The sequence below is a fragment of the Daphnia carinata genome, chromosome 1, assembly GCF_022539665.2.
Source record: "Daphnia carinata strain CSIRO-1 chromosome 1, CSIRO_AGI_Dcar_HiC_V3, whole genome shotgun sequence".
NCBI lineage: Eukaryota > Metazoa > Arthropoda > Branchiopoda > Diplostraca > Daphniidae > Daphnia > Daphnia carinata.
In genome coordinates this window covers 7,929,555-7,949,547 of record NC_081331.1, presented here as the reverse complement: position 1 = coordinate 7,949,547, position 19,993 = coordinate 7,929,555, and the positions used below count along the sequence as shown (strand labels likewise).

Here is a 19,993-nt window from a genome sequence, read left to right as displayed (position 1 = left end):
AAGCAAATCGCTTCAGTGGTTGTATCAAAATGATCCGAAACGGCGGTAAGAAAGAAATACAAGACAGCAAAAAAGTTTCCCGTCCTTACGTTAAATACCTGTTTATAACTAGATGAAACTCATACAATCAAGAAATACTCGAGTCAAGCAGCGTTTCTCCGTAAATCATTTTAAACTTAGATATAATTGTTATTACGATTCGTTATTACTGTTATTCAAGTTTTAAAGAATCGAAAAATATTATTTGACAAGACTATTTCCCACTGAAATTGCATATTTTCACTTAAACAGTGACAGCATTTTTTTAAACTTTCAAACAGTTCATCATTCTTTAATTGAAATGTAGTCATTCGGATACCTTGCTTTCTAATTGACCATTTAATTTTAATGAAACATGCAACTCTAATGCACATTGCTTGACTTTTTATTCACTGAGATCCATAGTAAGGTTGGCAAGTCTAGGTGGACCTTCACCAAGGTCACGATTAAAGTTTGGCCCATTGACAGTAAAGGAGTCTATATCACTGTCTTCTGCTTCACGACTTTCGCTGTCATCATCTTCATGTTCCTCCTCATCTTCTTCATCTTCATCTTCGTCTACAGGCTGTACATGCCAAAATAAAAACAAATATAAGACTAAAAACAAAAGAAGAATATGATAAATTGATTATAAAAAAGAGAAACCTCTGACGACGTCTTTCCAATAGGCAACATATCACTGTTCTTCGTAGCTACTGAGTTCAGCTGCATGGTATTTTAACATAATAAAGAAAAACAATTATAAAACTAAATTCACTAACCACATATACAGATCTGAAGACAATTTAATGACTATCACGAAATACAAAGGGGAAAGCATCCATACCCACATTTGGTGTTCTTGTTCCAACTGGGTCAATTCGTTTTCCCCATCAACTATTAACAAGGAAACAGTAAAACGCGAATGGTTCCCAGCTTTTTCATGCTGTTTCCAACAAATTCCCAAAGGTAATGGTAAATACTTAAAACTAATGAAATTTGATTATCAATATCAACCGTGCTTAATTGCACACAGAAATTAAATGATAATTTGGAATTTATCTTCAAAGGATTGCAGCCTAGGCGTTTTCATCACTATCGCGCTGATAGGGTTACGTTGTTATCGCTGATGTGAACTCGACTTCAAGCGACCAAGGATAACTCTTATCTCATATATCTCGTATTTCATTGTCTCTTCGACTATAACACAGAGGTTTGAGCAGTCTAACGAGGAAAGAATCGAAGTTCGTATTTATTCCATTGCTTGTACGCCATTTTTTTATTTTTTACCTTAGCCACTAAACGTATTGTTTCACGTTTTATTAGGCATTTTATAACGGCCCCTCGCTTAAGTAGAGAAGGTCAACTAGAATGATCAGACGAAATGAGCCGACGTTCTGATTGAAAGGTTGCTACTTCCCAGCACTTTGTAATTTCATTTCAAATTTTAATAACAGTCAACCTCCATCTCTTTAAAATGTACTTTTGTTTTTTGTCTAGCAATCTATACGGCATCCAGTCCAGCAAATTTGCATAGAACTGCTTTGACACTTCGAAAAATACCTTGGAATGGCACCTCTTCAGGTAACAGAATAAGACGATGGTTCGTTTAAAATTCAAGGGACATTCAACACCACCGAGTACGAGAAGTCAAGCCAAGGTGGGGGGATTTCATTTCAAACACATTTCGGGAATACTTTCCATTCATCTTTCTCTGGCGTCCGAACAGCCAGGACCATACCGTGCTGAATGCGAAAACCCCCCACCTGGTTTTGAATTTGTGATCCAACTCTCCCTGTCACCGCGTTGCGTTTGCTGCAAGGATAGTTACGGCAAGCGAACTGCTGTTTGGGCCAACGTCAACGCAGGACAGACGTTCGTTTTGAAGCCATGCTCTCCGAGTCGATGGATGGAAGTCCGTTAAAATGCCCGCTACTATCTCCACGTTTGGAATTGGAACAAATGGAAATTCCTTGCACCGTTTGGATCCACTTTTCAAGAACTGCTGGCGAGATTAACGCACAGATCCAATTCACTCATTTCTTCGTCAATCAGTTGAACTGCGATGTTACATTCCATTTCGACACACCCGAACAAGACGAGCAAATCGGCGCCTATTTTGCTAGCTATTTTGTCAGCCAGGAGTCCCGCCATCGATGCCTTGTTCCAGGACAGAATACAATATGCGATCACGAGAGAAGTTTGCATCAAAGATATCGAACCAAACATTTTTAAACAAAGTTACAACAATTATAACACATGTTTAGTGTTATACCAAATGCACAGACACGTCATGGGATCTGGATTTTCTTACGTTTGACGAGGCCCGTCAGTTGCACGGGGCCAGCGGGTGGTGTGCGGGACCGTTCGGACTATATGTCGTTAAAGGTTTCTGTTATCCTTCAGGCTAAATGTGCATGTCCCATCTAAAGAACTCTGTTTTTATTTTCTTGAACGCGGATAACGGGAAATGGTTTGTGAATGGTGAAGTAACAAGGCAGCGTTAGATGGCGCAACGTGTCAAAGACTCACGCTCAGCTCCCGTTGGTTACCTAACGGTACATTCGGTGTAATTGCTCAAAGGGTAAGCTGACCAACAGATGGACACTTTAAATAAACCAACGGGTATACCGTTTTAACAAACAAATAGTTTTGTTTTGTTTGTTTTTAACTTCCGAAATGGGAAGGATCAGCAAGGGAAATAAAACAGCGGGATTCACGAACGCTGAACAGCTGACTCGCTTGATGCATTTGACCGGCAACGGTACGCTTTAGTAAAATGGAGTCATCTATCAGGCAGAGATAAATCACACGATTTATTCATATTTAGTAATTTATTTATTTAGTTATTTAGAACGAATGAAATGGATTGAATTCCATAGCCTATTGTTCCGCGTAACGTTCAAACGAGTCACGATCCGTGATTGCACCACTTTCAGTTTCTGTTGTAGCAATTTTTTTCTATTAAATTTTTTCCAACATAAATAAAATTGTGTATAATAAGTAAAATAGCAATTTCCGAATACAGTTCATTTTTATAATCGTCAATATCGCACACCGTGTTTGCGAAATTCAACTGCCAAGGTCGATTGACGCCAAAATGAGATGCAGCTGGTTTCGATCATCTATGGGGCACTATAAAAGACTTGATGAAACAGCATATGGTTGTAGATGTAAGTTAGATATTAATTAGATGTAAGTTAGATGTAAGAAAAAAAAAAGTCGGGACAGTTGATCGAGTGATAGCAACCAGCAACAGTTGCATTCGAAATTAAGTTCGAATGCAATGTTCCGACTTTTTTTTTTTGGGGGGGGGGGGGGGCTCTCTCGGCCTATACGGGCAACAAAGGAGCACGGCAATGGCCAGTTCCAGACCACATTTAGCCGTGATTATTTTTTGAAACTGATTATCATTTGAACTTGCTGCGTTGCTTATTATACAAAATCTCATTTATGCTAGAAAAAATTTGCAAAAAATTTAAATACGCTTTGATTCGAGCCGCCTTTGTTCGATTGTTGCATTTCTAGGAATCGCCCAATGCTTGAGGTGCACACGATCGGGAGTTTCAAACAATAGTTAACCATTTCAATAGTCCCACGCAATTTTTTATTTAGCATAACACACCAACGTCTTGGGCTAATATCGAACAGCGCGGCTCCCTTTCTCCAAAACAATTACAGTCCATACACACGTCCCGCACATTCACGCCTGCGTGAAACGGATGTGTGCATAGGGAACTGTGGGTTAAGCAAGCACGTACAGAGGCAGAAAACGTTTGTTCTTTAAATAGCCACTTAAATTACGGGGACACCTGCGTTATGAAAGCGGACAGCGTTGTTGTTTTAACCGCGTGCGTATACACACGTCGTGTTAATCACATACCGACACTTGCTAATGCAGGGACATCCCGCGGTACGCAAGAAAGAACAGTGATCGATCAAAATATTACGTAGGTCGTCGGACGCGGTGCACAGAGGGTGTCAAAGACCCGGAAATGTCACCACCAGATCGGCTGTGCATGTTTAAACACGTGAGGTTTGTTATCGGCTACACGATTGATGTCCACTGGGCATCAGGTCGATCCAATTGGCCAACGTTTCGAAGAGAGGACTCGTTGTACGAAGCAAAAAGAACCACAAAAAATGAAACGATTTGTTACCTTCAACAAAAAACAATAGGATTCAAAAATGTGATGTACCTGTTGGCTGTGGGACCAATCGGCGATACATAAAAAGGGCAAAGAGCGACCGATGTGAGTAACAGAAAGTACGAAAGCGTCTGAGAAGGCAGGTTGCTATCTATCACTCATTTTCAGTTTTGAAGTACATTTTGCAGGTGATTATCGTTTAGTTGATCACGACGTTGGTGGTCGATGGACAGCGGACGCCCACCTACACCGAGTCGAGAACAATCAGCACGACAATTGATTTCACAAGTAACGTAAGTTTTTTGCAAAAAAAAAAACGAATTGACGAAACAATCATCCGTTGATTGATCATTTTTGTTCATATCCATTCAAGTTGATCTGCGTAAAACTGGTGAACGTAACAGGAAGATGTCGCCAACGGTGAAGATTCGCCATTTAGCAGCACGTCCTCCTGATGATGAATGGGCCACTCTATCCGCTGACAAACGAGTTCTACCATCCGCTTACACAATTCATGCCAACACAAACATTACGGTATAAATGAATTCCAAAACAATTCAGTTGCAATATCAAAATCAACCGACATCGTTGTGTACAGCGTCGAAGCAACGCCTTTGTTTACATCACCTGATTGGCCGAACGATCGTTCATTCCACTTACCCACGCACGACGAGTCATGGATGCCGAGAACATCATCCATCAGGAGGAAACAGCCGGGCTATTTCTCCAAAATAGGCAATGCATTTTTCAATCCAGCGACTTCCGTCAACGTCACCATCACACGTAAACACGTTAATTAACTTCATTTTAATTTCATTCATATTTTTGATTGCGTAACAGACGTTGTGTCTAGGACGGCAGTGACAAGGACGGCCAGTTTCTTCTTAATGGGCTGTACTCGTCAAAAAGTAACGTAGTCCGTTTCCCTACGTGATGTCCACCATCAACGGACGAACGCAAATTGTTCCATTTTCCAGTTCGATGGCACAATAAAAAGAAGAAGAAAGATCCGATCGTGGCCACCGTAACGAGGACATCCATCTCCCCAGTTTTAACGCCGTCACCGTTTCCTTTCGCTGTTTGCGCCCGCTCTAGACGATGATCGTCAAAATTGGGTATACAAATTTAAATTTTATTTATATCGTTTCGCGGCGAACGTTTTTTTTTTAAATAAAAGAGTATTAATTTAGCCTGAGCCTATCATTGCGCGTTCTCTATAAGAATCATAGCGGAATGTTTATAGAAAATCGGAACAGGCTGTATTTAAATTGAATGTTTTTAGGGGATCAGCTACGTTTGCGTATATGCTGATATGTGAGGGGGGGGGGGATCGTCTATTTCGATTGCGCAACAACTACTGTTGGGAGCGGTCAACAGACGAAGAAAAAGACGGGCAAATAATTCTGGCGTTTTTCACTTAACAGAAAGAAACAACATTCGGCATAATATGCGCTAACTGTATACTTAGCGTTTGGGTCAGAATGCGCATATTCAAATGCGACCACCTGGGGTAACGTCGTCTTCTTGTTTAAAAAAAAAAAAAAACACGCTGGCAAATGTTTGAACGCGTGTCTTTTCTTTAGTTGCTCAGACGCCACGGTAGTTTACAATTGGTTCCAGTTAATAGCGCGTGATTGTCTTCGCATTTGCATATAAGCAAAACGCGCAAAAATGATTGTCATTTGCCACGACGGACAGCGCAACTTTCACAATTAATAACACTTTAGTCGCTCAGTGTAATAGCTGGGAGTGGCGTACGTTGTTGTGTAGTACTCTGGCGCTTTTGTGGTGTAGTATTTGGAGGATTCAGTTTGGTAGTAGGTTGGAGCTGAGTAATACTTCTGTGCCCCGGTGTAGTAGTTAGGACTGGCATAGGTTGTTGTGTAGTATACTGGAGCTTCAGTGTAATAATTTTGTGCAGCACACGTTGTTTTGTAGTACTCGGGAGCCTTCGTAGTGTAGTATTCTGTGGCCTCAGTTTTTTAATACGTGGGGGCCTTAGCGTAGTAAGCTGGAGCTGCGTAAGTGGTAGTGTAATAAGACGGGGCAGCATAAGTTGTGGTGTAGTTAGTAGGTTCCACGCAGTAACTTTGGGCAGCGTAAGACTTCGGGTTTCAGTGTAGTAGGTCGTCTCATCGTAATAATATGGGGAAGCTGTGGCGTAGTATGTTGGAGCTACGTAGTACTTGGGCGCCTCTGTAGTGGTAGTAAGACACAGTTGTTGCGTAACTTGGAGCTGAGTAACATTTTGAGGTCTCAGTGTAGTAAGCCGGGGAAGCATAAGCTGTCGCGTCAGAGGCCAGGTCAGGCATTTGTGGTATAGTGGGTGGGAGTTACGGTGTAGTAACTTGGAGTGGCATATGTTGTTGCGTAATACACTGGCGCTTCTGTGTAATAGCTCGGTGCGGAGTAGTATTTCGAGGCCTCCGTACAGTAAGTTGGAGAAGCATATGTGGTGGTGTAGTATTCAAGTTCCTTGGTGCTGTAATGTTTGGGCGCATCGCTGTAGTAAGTAGGGGCCACATATGTTGTGGTGTAGTACTCGGCCGCCTTTGTAACGTAGTACGGCGCAGCAGTGGTTGTCTGGCATGAATAACTACCGTATCCATAAGATGAAGCCATTGGCACACCTAAGGTCGATCCAGTCATCAGGAAGACGACAGCTGGTAGCAGCATACTGCCATAGTAACCTGACGAAAAACAAAAACATTAATTTTCATAATTCCATTATGACATTGAAGTTCTTAAAACAAAAATAAAGAAGCACTTCGCCTCGTTCAAACATCAATTTTATCAACAATTGCATCATCACATTAACTAAAATCATTAAACAAGTTGAAGTGTGTACATTACTCATGATTGCAGGTCGGAACTGTAACACACTAACTCTGGTATTGGTATTTGAAAGACTGCTAGTAGTACACAGTGTCAGAGCTGCTCACTCGGCTAACCTCTACCGTCGATTTGACCTCGTTTTATACGGTTTCCTATCATCCTGATTCTTCTTTTGAGCCCAAACAATCCATCTGTTCATCCTGACATAACAACCACTATTCCTACCCTACCTGTCACCGCACCTATCGTATGTATTTTCAAATATCGAACAAAAATATAATTATCTTCCCCATCCCAATGAACTATTGTTATTCCATTGAATGAAGCACCAAGCAAAAACTAATGTGGATCCAGATGTCGTACTGGCAATTATGAAATTATTTCATACCTGATCACGATTTTTTCTCCAGATCTTAGAACCAACTGAAAAGAAGGCACCTGTTGTTTAAAAATTTTCAAACGTTTCAACAGTAGAGTCAATATTTCTATTTTATTTCTTACAAAATGAACTTTGTTACGTCCAGCATTGTTGCAAAGGTGTGTATATGTATTTACTAGTACTATTTACTGCTACTTTCAGCTGATGTCACGATGGGGATCATATGGTACAGCAATATGATCCGGGCCAAGATCGTGACAGTTCTGGAGGATACTAGCATGTCAGTCAAGTGCTTTGCGCAACCATTTTTACTATTTTCCTAATAACTAAAATCAAAACTGGCAAACCGAAACTTCTATCTCTGCCGAATATTTGAGCATTACCTTAACATAGGCATTTTCAGATTGAAACTAGGAAATAGCCATTAGCGTTGTAAATGCAAACTGAAAAAAAAATCACATTTCATTCTGCTATATTGAACTACCAACGGAAAGATAAATGGATTTTAACCACATCAACTACACAATGCCGTAGGGCTAACATAACGAATCAATGCGACTCAACTGAATATATAAATTGCGAGCATATCTATAAATACCAATTGTATACTGTGTTCAGCAATTACAATGTTGTACAAACACATACTAAAAACGCCTTCATCCGCTTTATGTAATAAAGACTAAAAACAAATAGATTCGGCAACGACATTATAGCTGTATTCAACATTTTATTTATAAATCACATTCGTTTAGACTAGTTAATGCATAAATACACGGCAGGGAAATATTCATCTTGGAACGAGGACTGCAAATAAAACAAAATCTAATTCTCCTATCATCGAACATGATGGACGACGTTGGAGCTGAATAGTACTCCTGTGCCTCGGTGTAGTAGCTAGGACTGGCATAGGTTGTTGTGTAGTATGCTGGAGCTTCAGTGTAATAAATTGGTGCGGCATACGTTATGGTCTAGTTCTCGGACGCCTTTGTAGTGTAGTATTGAGGGGCCCCAGTCTTGTAATACATGGGGGCCTCAGTGTAGTAAGCTGGAGCTGCGTAAGTGGTTTACAATACTCAGTTTTCTTCGTGTAATACTCTGGAGCAGCAGTAGTCTAGTATTCAGCGGTCTTTGTGCTGTAGTAGTGTGGAGCTTCGGTGTAGTAAACCGGAGCAGCATAAGTAGTAGAATAGTTCTTGGTGGGCTCGGTATAGTAATTTGGCGAAGCATACGTTGTTCTGTACTCGGTAGCCTTTGTAGCGTAGTACTGCGAAGCCTCAGTGTAATAAGAAGGAGCGGCGTAGGTGGTAGTGTAGTACTTCGGGGCTTCTGCATAGTAGCTTGGTGCAGCATACAATAATAATCTAGGATAATAGTAATACACACATAATCTAGGATTTGAGGAAAAATGGAAAAGCGAGAAGGCCTTCTCACTTTTGCAATTTTGGCAAAATTTTAGATTTCGCTTTAAATACGTGGTTTCGATGCAGAATTGAACGGGCATCACGAATATGAGGGTTGTTTTCTCGTGGAACTCATAGTGTTTTAATAAAACGTAAAAAACGGGGAAGTTGGGTTTAAAAAAATAAGCCCGACTTTATCTTTAAATTACGATTATTTCAAAAACGGCTTACTTGAAAATAAAACAAATGGTTTTTTCTGAATCCGCGTTAAAATAGGGTTATACTGTGGGATTTTCATCGCATTCCGAGAGATTTCGATTTTTTCCGATTTTGACAAAAGTGAGAAGGCCTTCTCTCTTAGCAATTTTGACAAAATGTTAGATTTCGCTTTAAATACATGGTTTCGATGCAGAATTGAACGGGGATCACGATTGTGAGGATTGTGTTCTCGTGGGACTCAAAGTTTTTTAATAAAACGTAAAAAACGGTAAAGTTGGGTTAAAAAATAAGCCCGCGCTTATATTGTCGGGCTTAAAATTTTTCCTATTAAAAAATAATAGCATTGAATCTAGATAACTATAGATGATTCTGATTAAAAATTACTCAAGGAACATGAAAATGGAATTTGTCTTTACGTAGAGTTTATACTTTTGGAGTAATCTAAAATATGAAATAAATGTGTGTGCGAAACGAAACCATTACTAGCGCGCCAGTACGCTACAGCGCTAGCGTGAAACATCAAACTTCTTTGATTATTCAACGTTTGCATATGTATTTTATGTATATACTTGCATGCATATGCATATGTATTATACCTGAACATGTAGACTCAATCTTTAACGCATAACCCAAAAGGTAACTAACGTTCAAAAAATCCTTTGTGGAATATTCATGGTGACAACTGAATGGATTGTAATTACGAACAACCATTATCAACTAGACTTGATAAGTCCTGGGAATGTGGCATAAGGTCATTGTTTTCCAAAGCGGAAATTTAGAAACCGTGATTGTTAAAGTATTATGGCCCAACAGACGCGATGAGCTGCATGCAGGGCTACTTATACGTTTGGATATGAATGCAAAAAATAAATAATGACAAACCTACATTAGCTTTAACTTACTTTCCCTTCACAACTAGAATAGCACCAAGCCAATGCATGAATGCACTAGTGCCAAAATCGGCCGCAAGGTGATATGGAGTATTCTTGCATGTCATTAACGGTGCGTGATGCCACGCCCTAATTCGTGAGTGCTACATAATAATTGAAAATTTTAAACATTTACTCAAGTGTTTTGTTTATAATTACCTTGGATGTTGTTTATCACTATTTTCTGAATACAGTTCATTTATTACATTGTGCAATAGTTTCACTGAATTTAAATGAGAATTAGTTTAAGACGGAAAATGCCCGCTAGCGTTATCAACATGGTTTGGGGTCGTCATTCACGGTATATAATAGTTGCGTGAACATCTTTAACGTAGCGGCACTTGAACAATGACTGGGTATGGTACCCTCCCAATGTTGGGAACTAGTACCAAGAGTCTGTAAGCAATTACAACTCGAAACGTCAAGCGTTGGTATGATGATGATGGCACCCACAATGATTGGTCCACCAATCATTGGCCCCCATTCCAATGCAGAACTGAATAGAGATGTAAGAGCTATCAGCTGATGCGAGATGGGGATCATATAGTACAGCAATATGATCTCCATCGGGGCAGGTCTGGAGGATACTAGTATGTCAGTCAAGTGCTTAGCGCAACCTTTTTGGCTATTTTTTCAATAATTAAAATAAAAACTGTCAAACCGAAACTCCTATCTCTGCCGAATATTTAAGCATTTCCTTAACATATAAAAATCTAAGGGCGAAATGAGGAAATAGCCATTATCTGGGCTGCTGCATTGCCTATCTGGTTGTACTTGGCGATCTCGGTCCAGAAATATTAATCAAAATAGGTGTAAATTACTCCTTGCAGTCAGCACGAATACTTATTCTTATGGCAGGTAAGCTCTCTACTGGATGCCAGTGATATTATTTCCATAAGGTTCTAAAATATATAACTTAATCATACAGGAAATGGCATGTTCATCATATAACTCTGTGCCTCTTGAGAGATATTGAAACATTGGATGTAGTGTCAACAGTTTCTGTGGCTATGTAGTACATGTTATTGGTTTTGAAAGCATGTACATGATTCCCTGCCCTTAATTATGTTTTATGCATCCTTCTACATGAAGTATGCTACCAAAATAACAGTGCAGTTATGACAGATTTTTTTTTCTTTTTCAGTCCTTCTTTGAGGCTGGTGTCCAGGGCCTAACCGAAGGAATGTCTTCAAATATTGAAGTATGGAAAATGGGGGGTGTACTCCAATGCGTACCGATATTTTCCATGGCTTTATGGTGCCAAACGTGAGTGGAAATATTTAAATTGACAAGGAGAATGCCAGATTTAATGATCAGCTTTTTAAATGCATAGGCAGGTGTTCGAAGTATACCAGAACCTTCCCTAAAAGCAATGGATCGAGTAATATCGACAGCCATTGATTTGTGCACTTTTATGTACATGGGGGTAGGAATAGCTGGCTACCTAGCCTTTGCGGATACGCATTTTACTGGCAAGTCAACATATTGTAAACTTTTTGCCTAGGAAAATCTGACGAATTTCATTGGGTCATATTTTGTCTCGACTAGGCAATATCCTCATAAGTTTTGCGCCGTCTTTTGTAACTGACCTTATGAAAGTGGGATTCCTGCTATCGATTATCTTGAGCTTTCCGTCGTGTGTTTTGCCCTGCAGGACAAGCTTTCATTCATTAGTGTATGGAAAGGTAAAGCGTTAATTCATTGATGATGTAATCGTTATGCCAAAGTGTTTGCTTTTGTTTGTTTTTTAAGTTGAGGAATCCCTTCAGACGTCTGAAACTAGTGGCGGGATGTCAGGAGGAACAACCGGCTCACTTTCGGATTTCCGTTTCAAAATCCTGACATTCATAATCGTCACGGCAACCTTAATAATAGGTAAAGTTTATTGAAATCTAGTACAATAAGATGAAAAAGAAAATATAAATGTCGATTGGTGTCTGTTGGTATCTGCATTCCGAATGTCGAGTTCGTTTTAGGTCTGGTGGGTGCCACTTCAGGAACGGCAGTTTGTTGTGTTGCGCCTGCGTGGATTTATCTGCAAGTTGTCCCATCGACTTCTGGTGAACGCTGGATTGCCAAAGTGGGTCTTCGAAGAATTTTGTCACTCGCAATAACTAAAGAATTCTCCGTGCGTTAGGTACTGTTCGTGTGCGGATTGATTATTCTTCTTTTGGGCACCGCTGCCAATATTTATGCAGAGGAAGAATACTCGGAAACTCGCGCTGAGGTCATCATTCCGCCTAGTTTAAGGGAAATCGAAGCCAAATTTGACCTTCCGTTGCCTCAGTCATCGCCAGCAGTAGTCATGATGGACAACTTCAACAGACTTGGTGATAATTCCTTCAATGATCCTCTTAGCTTCAATAGGTCAGCATTCGGTTTGGGATTTCATTCCCAGATTATCGTTTAAGTTGTTGTGTTTTTCGTCTCGCTTTTTTATTCTTATTCAATACTATCATTAGGACAATTTGATCTACTACATAGATCTTTTATTTACTGGTTTTCGTTCATTTTCAGGAGAAAAAAACGAAGAATTGGGATCCAATAATGATGTAACAGCCGCGATTGAAGAATTAGCAATTTCAAATATTAGTCTGGCGGTTGTGCAATCGGCAGTTCCAGCAGTCCAGATACAAATAAACCGTTGCATTAATCCATAGAGAGAACTACCACAAGCTCCCACAGTGCACGTGTGCTTCCCCTCAACGTGAAGTGAAACAGGTGAAAACAATCGAGATAAAAGTACCAAGATCAGTTTGGTGCTCAACCAATCTGATTGTGTGTGCAAAACTGTGTTATTCCTGTGTGAGCAATTACTGAAGTCAAAAGCGGACTTTCTACGTATAATCTGCGGTATTTACACCATAAGAAAGGAGACTAACAAATAGCATATCGAGATGAGATACATTGACTATATAATAATATTATGACTCAAGCTATAGAAGAGAGAATTCATGTGTGAATTTAGTCCAAGGTTGAGCATCGAACTGGGTTTCAACCTTAGTATGTTGATACCCGCAGCCAGACGCTTTACAAATAAGCTATGATAGTTATACAGTCGCTGATCAGACTGGCAAATAGCATAGCAAGAAGAAAACATTGACTATACAAAATGATCGTGCGTTGACTCAAGGTATACGAGACTGAAATTATATGTGACTATAGCTCAATGGTTGAGTATCGGCAAGCTATGCCGAATATTAGGGTTTAATACCCAATAGTTGCAGAAAGTGTAATTGGTGTCATGTGTGTGTGTATGTTTCTGGTGTCAATTATGTAAATGTGTCAGTTGTAATAAAATGTGTGTGATGTATAAATGTTTCCTAATAATTAATAATACAAAAATTACAAAGTAATCATGGGTTGTTAATGCCATTGACAGTCATTTGCCATGATTGTGTAGCTGAAGATAGTTGCGTAAGACGAAGTAGGAAAAAAAATCGCCGTATCGTGATACAGAAAAAAAAATACAATTAACTCAATGTAACAATCAGGTGTGTAATTAATTTTAAAATAATACCATTCGCAGGACGAGAAAAGATTTTTCGAGCCGCAGAAATAGAGGATAATATTTTCAATGACATTTTTTACTATTCAGTATGTTTAAAAAGATTTTAAGAAAAAAAAAAGATTATAGGGTTTTAGTGCAACTGACACGAGTGATGCATCATTACGGGTCAAAATGTTTCTCTTCCCCATGTGACACAAATGTCGGAACTGTTATGATGGCCGTAACGTCACGTCACGTCACGTCACCATCCAATACAGTCTTTAACGTTGGCATTTTTCCAACTATTTGAAGTTTTTCTTTTTCGAACACATTAAATATGAGACTGATGATTAATGAAGAACCGCGACATCTGTTTGGTCAATACTCACAAGTATACATTCATTTGTTTGATGTCAAATCGTTCGGTGGCAAAAGTTCTTCTTCCAGAAGACTCATTTTCTGAAAAAAAAAAAATGTTTACGATGAGAAAGCTTCATCTAGGCAGACGATGGACAGGTTAAAATATTTGAAACAACAAAAGAAAACACATGTCATAGTTTAGAATGATCGAATAAACGCTCATGAATATTATAGCAGAAACAAATACGATCAACTGAAAGTGTAGCGATCCACGTTCTGATGCAAATGAGAGATTCTTTGGCGCTGTTGCTGTATCGTTAAGACATTGCCATCTTTTCAAAATGGATTTCCTACTAAACACCATGCCTTTTTTCATAGAATATTAGCCAAATCATTTTGAAAAATAAAAAAAAACATGCATTTACCTAGTTGACGAACAACGTACCTATCTTGCCTAACTCCTCGTTCCTCTTAGTATCTTCACATCTACATTGTTCAGACATAGTATGTCCCTTTAATGAACTAAAAGACAAAAAAAAATAATTAACACAATTACGTTTTCAGAAAACATGTACAAGAAACCTATTTACCTTGTTGACAGAAATGACACCAGAATAGTACTTTAAAATAATGGTGTTTCGTGTCAATCGTACTGATTTTTGTTTTGTTTTGTTTTTTTTGCTTGTTTTTTTGTTTTTTTTGTGTGGGATAACGATTAAGATTTTCCAATTTTTCTTTTGATTATGGCCAATTAAGTTAGACTTAAGCACTAATCAAAGAAATACAATTGCTTCGACATCTCAAACCTCCGGGGGAGGAGGAGATGGCGTGTAACGATTAGTCCCAAATAGAAATAAGTAGTTCTAAAGTTCAGCACTAGGTGACGTGTTTCCTCTTCTTGTAATGCTCATGTTGTTATTATTGATAAGTTACAGTAGTCTTGATTTCCAGCGCCAGATGGCATCCTATTATTATCTATATACTTTTCTAAATGTTGTTTAATGAACGCCAGATGGCGCTTGCCGGAAGTGTCAGCTGCCTAAGCTGGCAATCCCTCTCTTTTTCGCGTAGCTTGATCGTGAACGGTTATATTTGACAAGTGCTCTTCACATTTCTTGTGTGGTTTTGTTCTGGATTTATGTAAGGTTATTCTCGTGTTGTAAGTTTGCGTTAAGGGAATTTGGTTGGATTTCGTATGAACGCATTTCTTATGATTAATATTGTTTGTCAAGTGTTTACCTTTTGTGTGTGAAACAGTCTTTGGGACATTTACGCCCTCGGCTCCTTGTTTCGGTCGTCTCATTTCCAGACGTGAACGAAATATAAAGGTTGCAGTAAAAAGTATTGTATAAATAGAAATTGTCATTCAGTTCGGAACCACAAACTAAAAAGCATTAATCAATATCTGTTGGCCATAATTACCATTTAACAATTTCACCCCTTCTGACTTTTCTGTTTAAAAAATATTAGCTTATTATTGAGAACGAAATCTTGGCAATTGCACATACAGTTTTTTGTAAGGGAACAATATAATTTTATCAGCAAATCTGAAATCAATAAAAAAAAAGTTTTTTTTCGTTTCACAAGAAATACCTGTTGCAAATACATTCCGTATTGTTTCTGCAATGAAATTAATGTCAAAATTCCATTCTTACAAGGATTGCTGGTATTCAAAGTCCTAAAATAAATGCTTTATGGCATTAATGTACAGAACGAAAAATTTGCATTTACCTTGTTTGACGAACGTTTCTATCTTGCCTGTAGCATTTTTTGTTCATGTTTTGGTATGGCCCAGTGGAGAACCTGTGTTAATTTTAATATTTCAATCTATTTTACTTTAAACCTACATAGAAAGACATCCTGATGTTGCACATATAATACTTACGGCAGTAGATCGTTTATTTATGACAATCCATTGCTTGTGTGAAATTGTTATTCCACTTGTTTTCCATCTGTCATAATCATTTCGCTTTTCTGGGTCACAGAGCACCTCCTTAGCTTCCTGTTGGAATGACCAGAAATTAACTGTATCTATCACATTACTTGGTTAATGTGCAAAATCTATTTACCTGAAGTTTTTGAAACTGAGTAGTGGACTTGTCATATGGATTCTTATCAGGATGACAACGTAATACTCTGTGTTTGTATTAGGTTAATATTTGGTCAACCTATTTATGTATGAAGTGAATATAAAGAACTAAAAAAAAAGAACAAACAGCACAAATCTGACCGAAACTTACACTGGAGGAATCATCGCAACCTAATGTGTAGTAGTAGTCATCTTCCAGGCATCGCTCATTGAATGTAATTGCATCCATATCGTTAACCAAAAACAAGAGTACATATGGCAATACGGCAATCCGTTTTACCCAAATAAAAATATAAAATATTGGTTTTTTTTCTGTTTGACTTCTATCGCCATCTACCGGTCACATTTCTAGTTAATTGTCTATACACTGACCGAAAAAAATTTTAAGCCCGACTAAATAAGCCCGACTTAATAAGCCCGACTTTCTGTTTTTTTTACGGGTTAATTCAAAAAATAGAAGTCTGATATAAAAACATACCCCATTTTCATGATCAGCGATCAATTTCGCATCGGAATACTGTATTTTTAATGAAATCTAGGATTTGAGGAAAAGTGGAAAAGCGAGAAGGCCTTCTCACTTTTGCAATTTTGGCAAAATTTTAGATTTCGCTTTAAATACGTGGTTTCGATGCAGAATTGAACGGGCATCACGAATATGAGGGTTGTTTTCTCGTGGAACTCATAGTGTTTTAATAAAACGTAAAAAACGGGGAAGTTGGGTTTAAAAAAATAAGCCCGACTTTAAGCCCGATCTTTAAATTACGATTATTTCAAAAACGGCTTACTTGAAAATAAAACAAATGGTTTTTTCTGAATCCGCGTTAAAATAGGGTTATACTGTGGGATTTTCATCGCATTCCGAGAGATTTCGATTTTTTCCGATTTTGACAAAAGTGAGAAGGCTATAGCTTCTCTCTTAGCAATTTTACAAAATGTTAGATTTCGCTTTAAATACATGGTTTCGATGCAGAATTGAACGGAGATCACGATTGTGAGGATTGTGTTCTCGTGGGACTCAAAGTTTTTTAATAAAACGTAAAAAACGGTAAAGTTGGGTTAAAAAATAAGCCCGCGCTTATATTGTCGGGCTTAAAATTTTTTCCTATTAAAAAATAATAGCATTGAATCTAGATAACTATAGATGATTCTGATTAAAAATTACTCAAGGAACATGAAAATGGAATTTGTCTTTACGTAGAGTTTATACTTTTGGAGTAATCTAAAATATGAAATAAATGTGTGTGCGAATCGAAACCATTACTAGCGCGCCAGTACGCTACAGCGCTAGCGTGAAACATCAAACTTCTTTGATTATTCAACGTTTGCATATGTATTTTATGTATATACTTGCATGCATATGCATATGTATTATACCTGAACATGTAGACTCAATCTTTAACGCATAACCCAAAAGGTAACTAACGTTCAAAAAATCCTTTGTGGAATATTCATGGTGACAACTGAATGGATTGTAATTACGAACAACCATTATCAACTAGACTTGATAAGTCCTGGGAATGTGGCATAAGGTCATTGTTTTCCAAAGCGGAAATTTAGAAACCGTGATTGTTAAAGTATTATGGCCCAACAGACGCGATGAGCTGCATGCAGGGCTACTTATACGTTTGGATATGAATGCAAAAAATAAATAATGACAAACCTACATTAGCTTTAACTTACTTTCCCTTCACAACTAGAATAGCACCAAGCCAATGCATGAATGCACTAGTGCCAAAATCGGCCGCAAGGTGATATGGAGTATTCTTGCATGTCATTAACGGTGCGTGATGCCACGCCCTAATTCGTGAGTGCTACATAATAATTGAAAATTTTAAACATTTACTCAAGTGTTTTGTTTATAATTACCTTGGATGTTGTTTATCACTATTTTCTGAATACAGTTCATTTATTACATTGTGCAATAATTTCACTGAATTTAAATGAGAATTAGTTTAAGACGGAAAATGCCCGCTAGCGTTATCAACATGGTTTGGGGTCGTCATTCACGGTATATAATAGTTGCGTGAACATCTTTAACGTAGCGGCACTTGAACAATGACTGGGTATGGTACCCTCCCAATGTTGGGAACTAGTACCAAGAGTCTGTAAGCAATTACAACTCGAAACGTCAAGCGTTGGTATGATGATGATGGCACCCACAATGATTGGTCCACCAATCATTGGCCCCCCATTCCAATGCAGAACTGAATAGAGATGTAAGAGCTATCAGCTGATGCGAGATGGGGATCATATAGTACAGCAATATGATCTCCATCGGGGCAGGTCTGGAGGATACTAGTATGTCAGTCAAGTGCTTAGCGCAACCTTTTTGGCTATTTTTTCAATAATTAAAATAAAAACTGTCAAACCGAAACTCCTATCTCTGCCGAATATTTAAGCATTTCCTTAACATATAAAAATCTAAGGGCGAAATGAGGAAATAGCCATTATCTGGGCTGCTGCATTGCCTATCTGGTTGTACTTGGCGATCTCGGTCCAGAAATATTAATCAAAATAGGTGTAAATTACTCCTTGCAGTCAGCACGAATACTTATTCTTATGGCAGGTAAGCTCTCTACTGGATGCCAGTGATATTATTTCCATAAGGTTCTAAAATATATAACTTAATCATACACAGGAAATAGCATGTTCATCATATACCTCTGTGCCTCTTGAGAGATATTGAAACATTGGATGTAGTGTCAACAGTTTCTGTGGCTATGTAGTACATGTTATTGGTTTTGAAAGCATGTACATGATTCCCTGCCCTTAATTATGTTTTATGCATCCTTCTACATGAAGTATGCTACCAAAATAACAGTGCAGTTATGACAGATTTTTTTTTTTTTTTCAGTCCTTCTTTGAGGCTGGTGTCCAGGGCCTAACCGAAGGAATGTCTTCAAATATTGAAGTATGGAAAATGGGGGGTGTACTCCAATGCGTACCGATATTTTCCATGGCTTTATGATGCCAAACGTGAGTGGAAATATTTAAATTGACAAGGAGAATGCCAGATTTAATGATCAGCTTTTTAAATGCATAGGCAGGTGTTCGAAGTATACCAGAACCTTCCCTAAAAGCAATGGATCGAGTAATATCGACAGCCATTGATTTGTGCACTTTTATGTACATGGGGGTAGGAATAGCTGGCTACCTAGCCTTTGCGGATACGCATTTTACTGGCAAGTCAACATATTGTAAACTTTTTGCCTAGGAAAATCTGACGAATTTCATTGGGTCATATTTTGTCTCGACTAGGCAATATCCTCATAAGTTTTGCGCCGTCTTTTGTAACTGACCTTATGAAAGTGGGATTCCTGCTATCGATTATCTTGAGCTTTCCGTCGTGTGTTTTGCCCTGCAGGACAAGCTTTCATTCATTAGTGTATGGAAAGGTAAAGCGTTAATTCATTGATGATGTAATCGTTATGCCAAAGTGTTTGCTTTTGTTTGTTTTTTAAGTTGAGGAATCCCTTCAGACGTCTGAAACTAGTGGCGGGATGTCAGGAGGAACAACCGGCTCACTTTCGGATTTCCGTTTCAAAATCCTGACATTCATAATCGTCACGGCAACCTTAATAATAGGTAAAGTTTATTGAAATCTAGTACAATAAGATGAAAAAGAAAATATAAATGTCGATTGGTGTCTGTTGGTATCTGCATTCCGAATGTCGAGTTCGTTTTAGGTCTGGTGGGTGCCACTTCAGGAACGGCAGTTTGTTGTGTTGCGCCTGCGTGGATTTATCTGCAAGTTGTCCCATCGACTTCTGGTGAACGCTGGATTGCCAAAGTGGGTCTTCGAAGAATTTTGTCACTCGCAATAACTAAAGAATTCTCCGTGCGTTAGGTACTGTTCGTGTGCGGATTGATTATTCTTCTTTTGGGCACCGCTGCCAATATTTATGCAGAGGAAGAATACTCGGAAACTCACGCTGAGGTCATCATTCCGCCTAGTTTAAGGGAAATCGAAGCCAAATTTGACCTTCCGTTGCCTCAGTCATCGCCAGCAGTAGTCATGATGGACAACTTCAATAGACTTGGTGATAAATCCTTCAATGAACCTTTTAGCTTCAATAGGTCAGCATTCGTTTTGGGATTTCATTCCCAGATTATCGTTTAAGTTGTT

At 38.6% G+C, this 19,993-nt stretch overlaps 1 protein-coding gene, 1 long non-coding RNA gene and 2 pseudogenes across 3 annotated transcripts; 2 read left to right on the top strand and 2 right to left on the bottom strand.

The window, feature by feature from the left end:
- Positions 1-8,765, bottom strand: part of LOC130701589 (uncharacterized) — a 90,588-nt pseudogene extending 81,823 nt beyond the window's left edge.
- LOC130701609 (anaphase-promoting complex subunit 15B-like) lies at positions 339-1,155 on the bottom strand. Its single transcript, XM_057523563.2, has 3 exons — positions 866-1,155; positions 685-744; positions 339-604 (listed from the first exon to the last, which is right to left on the bottom strand). The coding sequence occupies exons 1-3, from the start codon at positions 869-871 to the stop codon at positions 425-427; spliced, it is 246 nt and encodes an 81-aa protein (XP_057379546.1). The 5' UTR covers positions 872-1,155; the 3' UTR covers positions 339-424.
- Positions 600-2,218, top strand: LOC130701614 (uncharacterized). 2 transcript variants are annotated; one of them, XR_009004119.2, is made up of 5 exons: positions 600-751; positions 812-987; positions 1,089-1,262; positions 1,345-1,447; positions 1,519-2,218. It is a non-coding gene; the product is annotated as an uncharacterized LOC130701614 (long non-coding RNA). The 2 variants fall into 2 exon arrangements; XR_009004120.2 differs by having other exon boundaries at positions 1,089-1,284.
- A 1,900-nt stretch (positions 8,766-10,665) lies between the features above and the next one.
- On the top strand, positions 10,666-12,655 carry LOC130701586 (putative sodium-coupled neutral amino acid transporter 10; annotated as a pseudogene).
- The last annotated feature ends 7,338 nt before the right edge of the window (positions 12,656-19,993 follow it).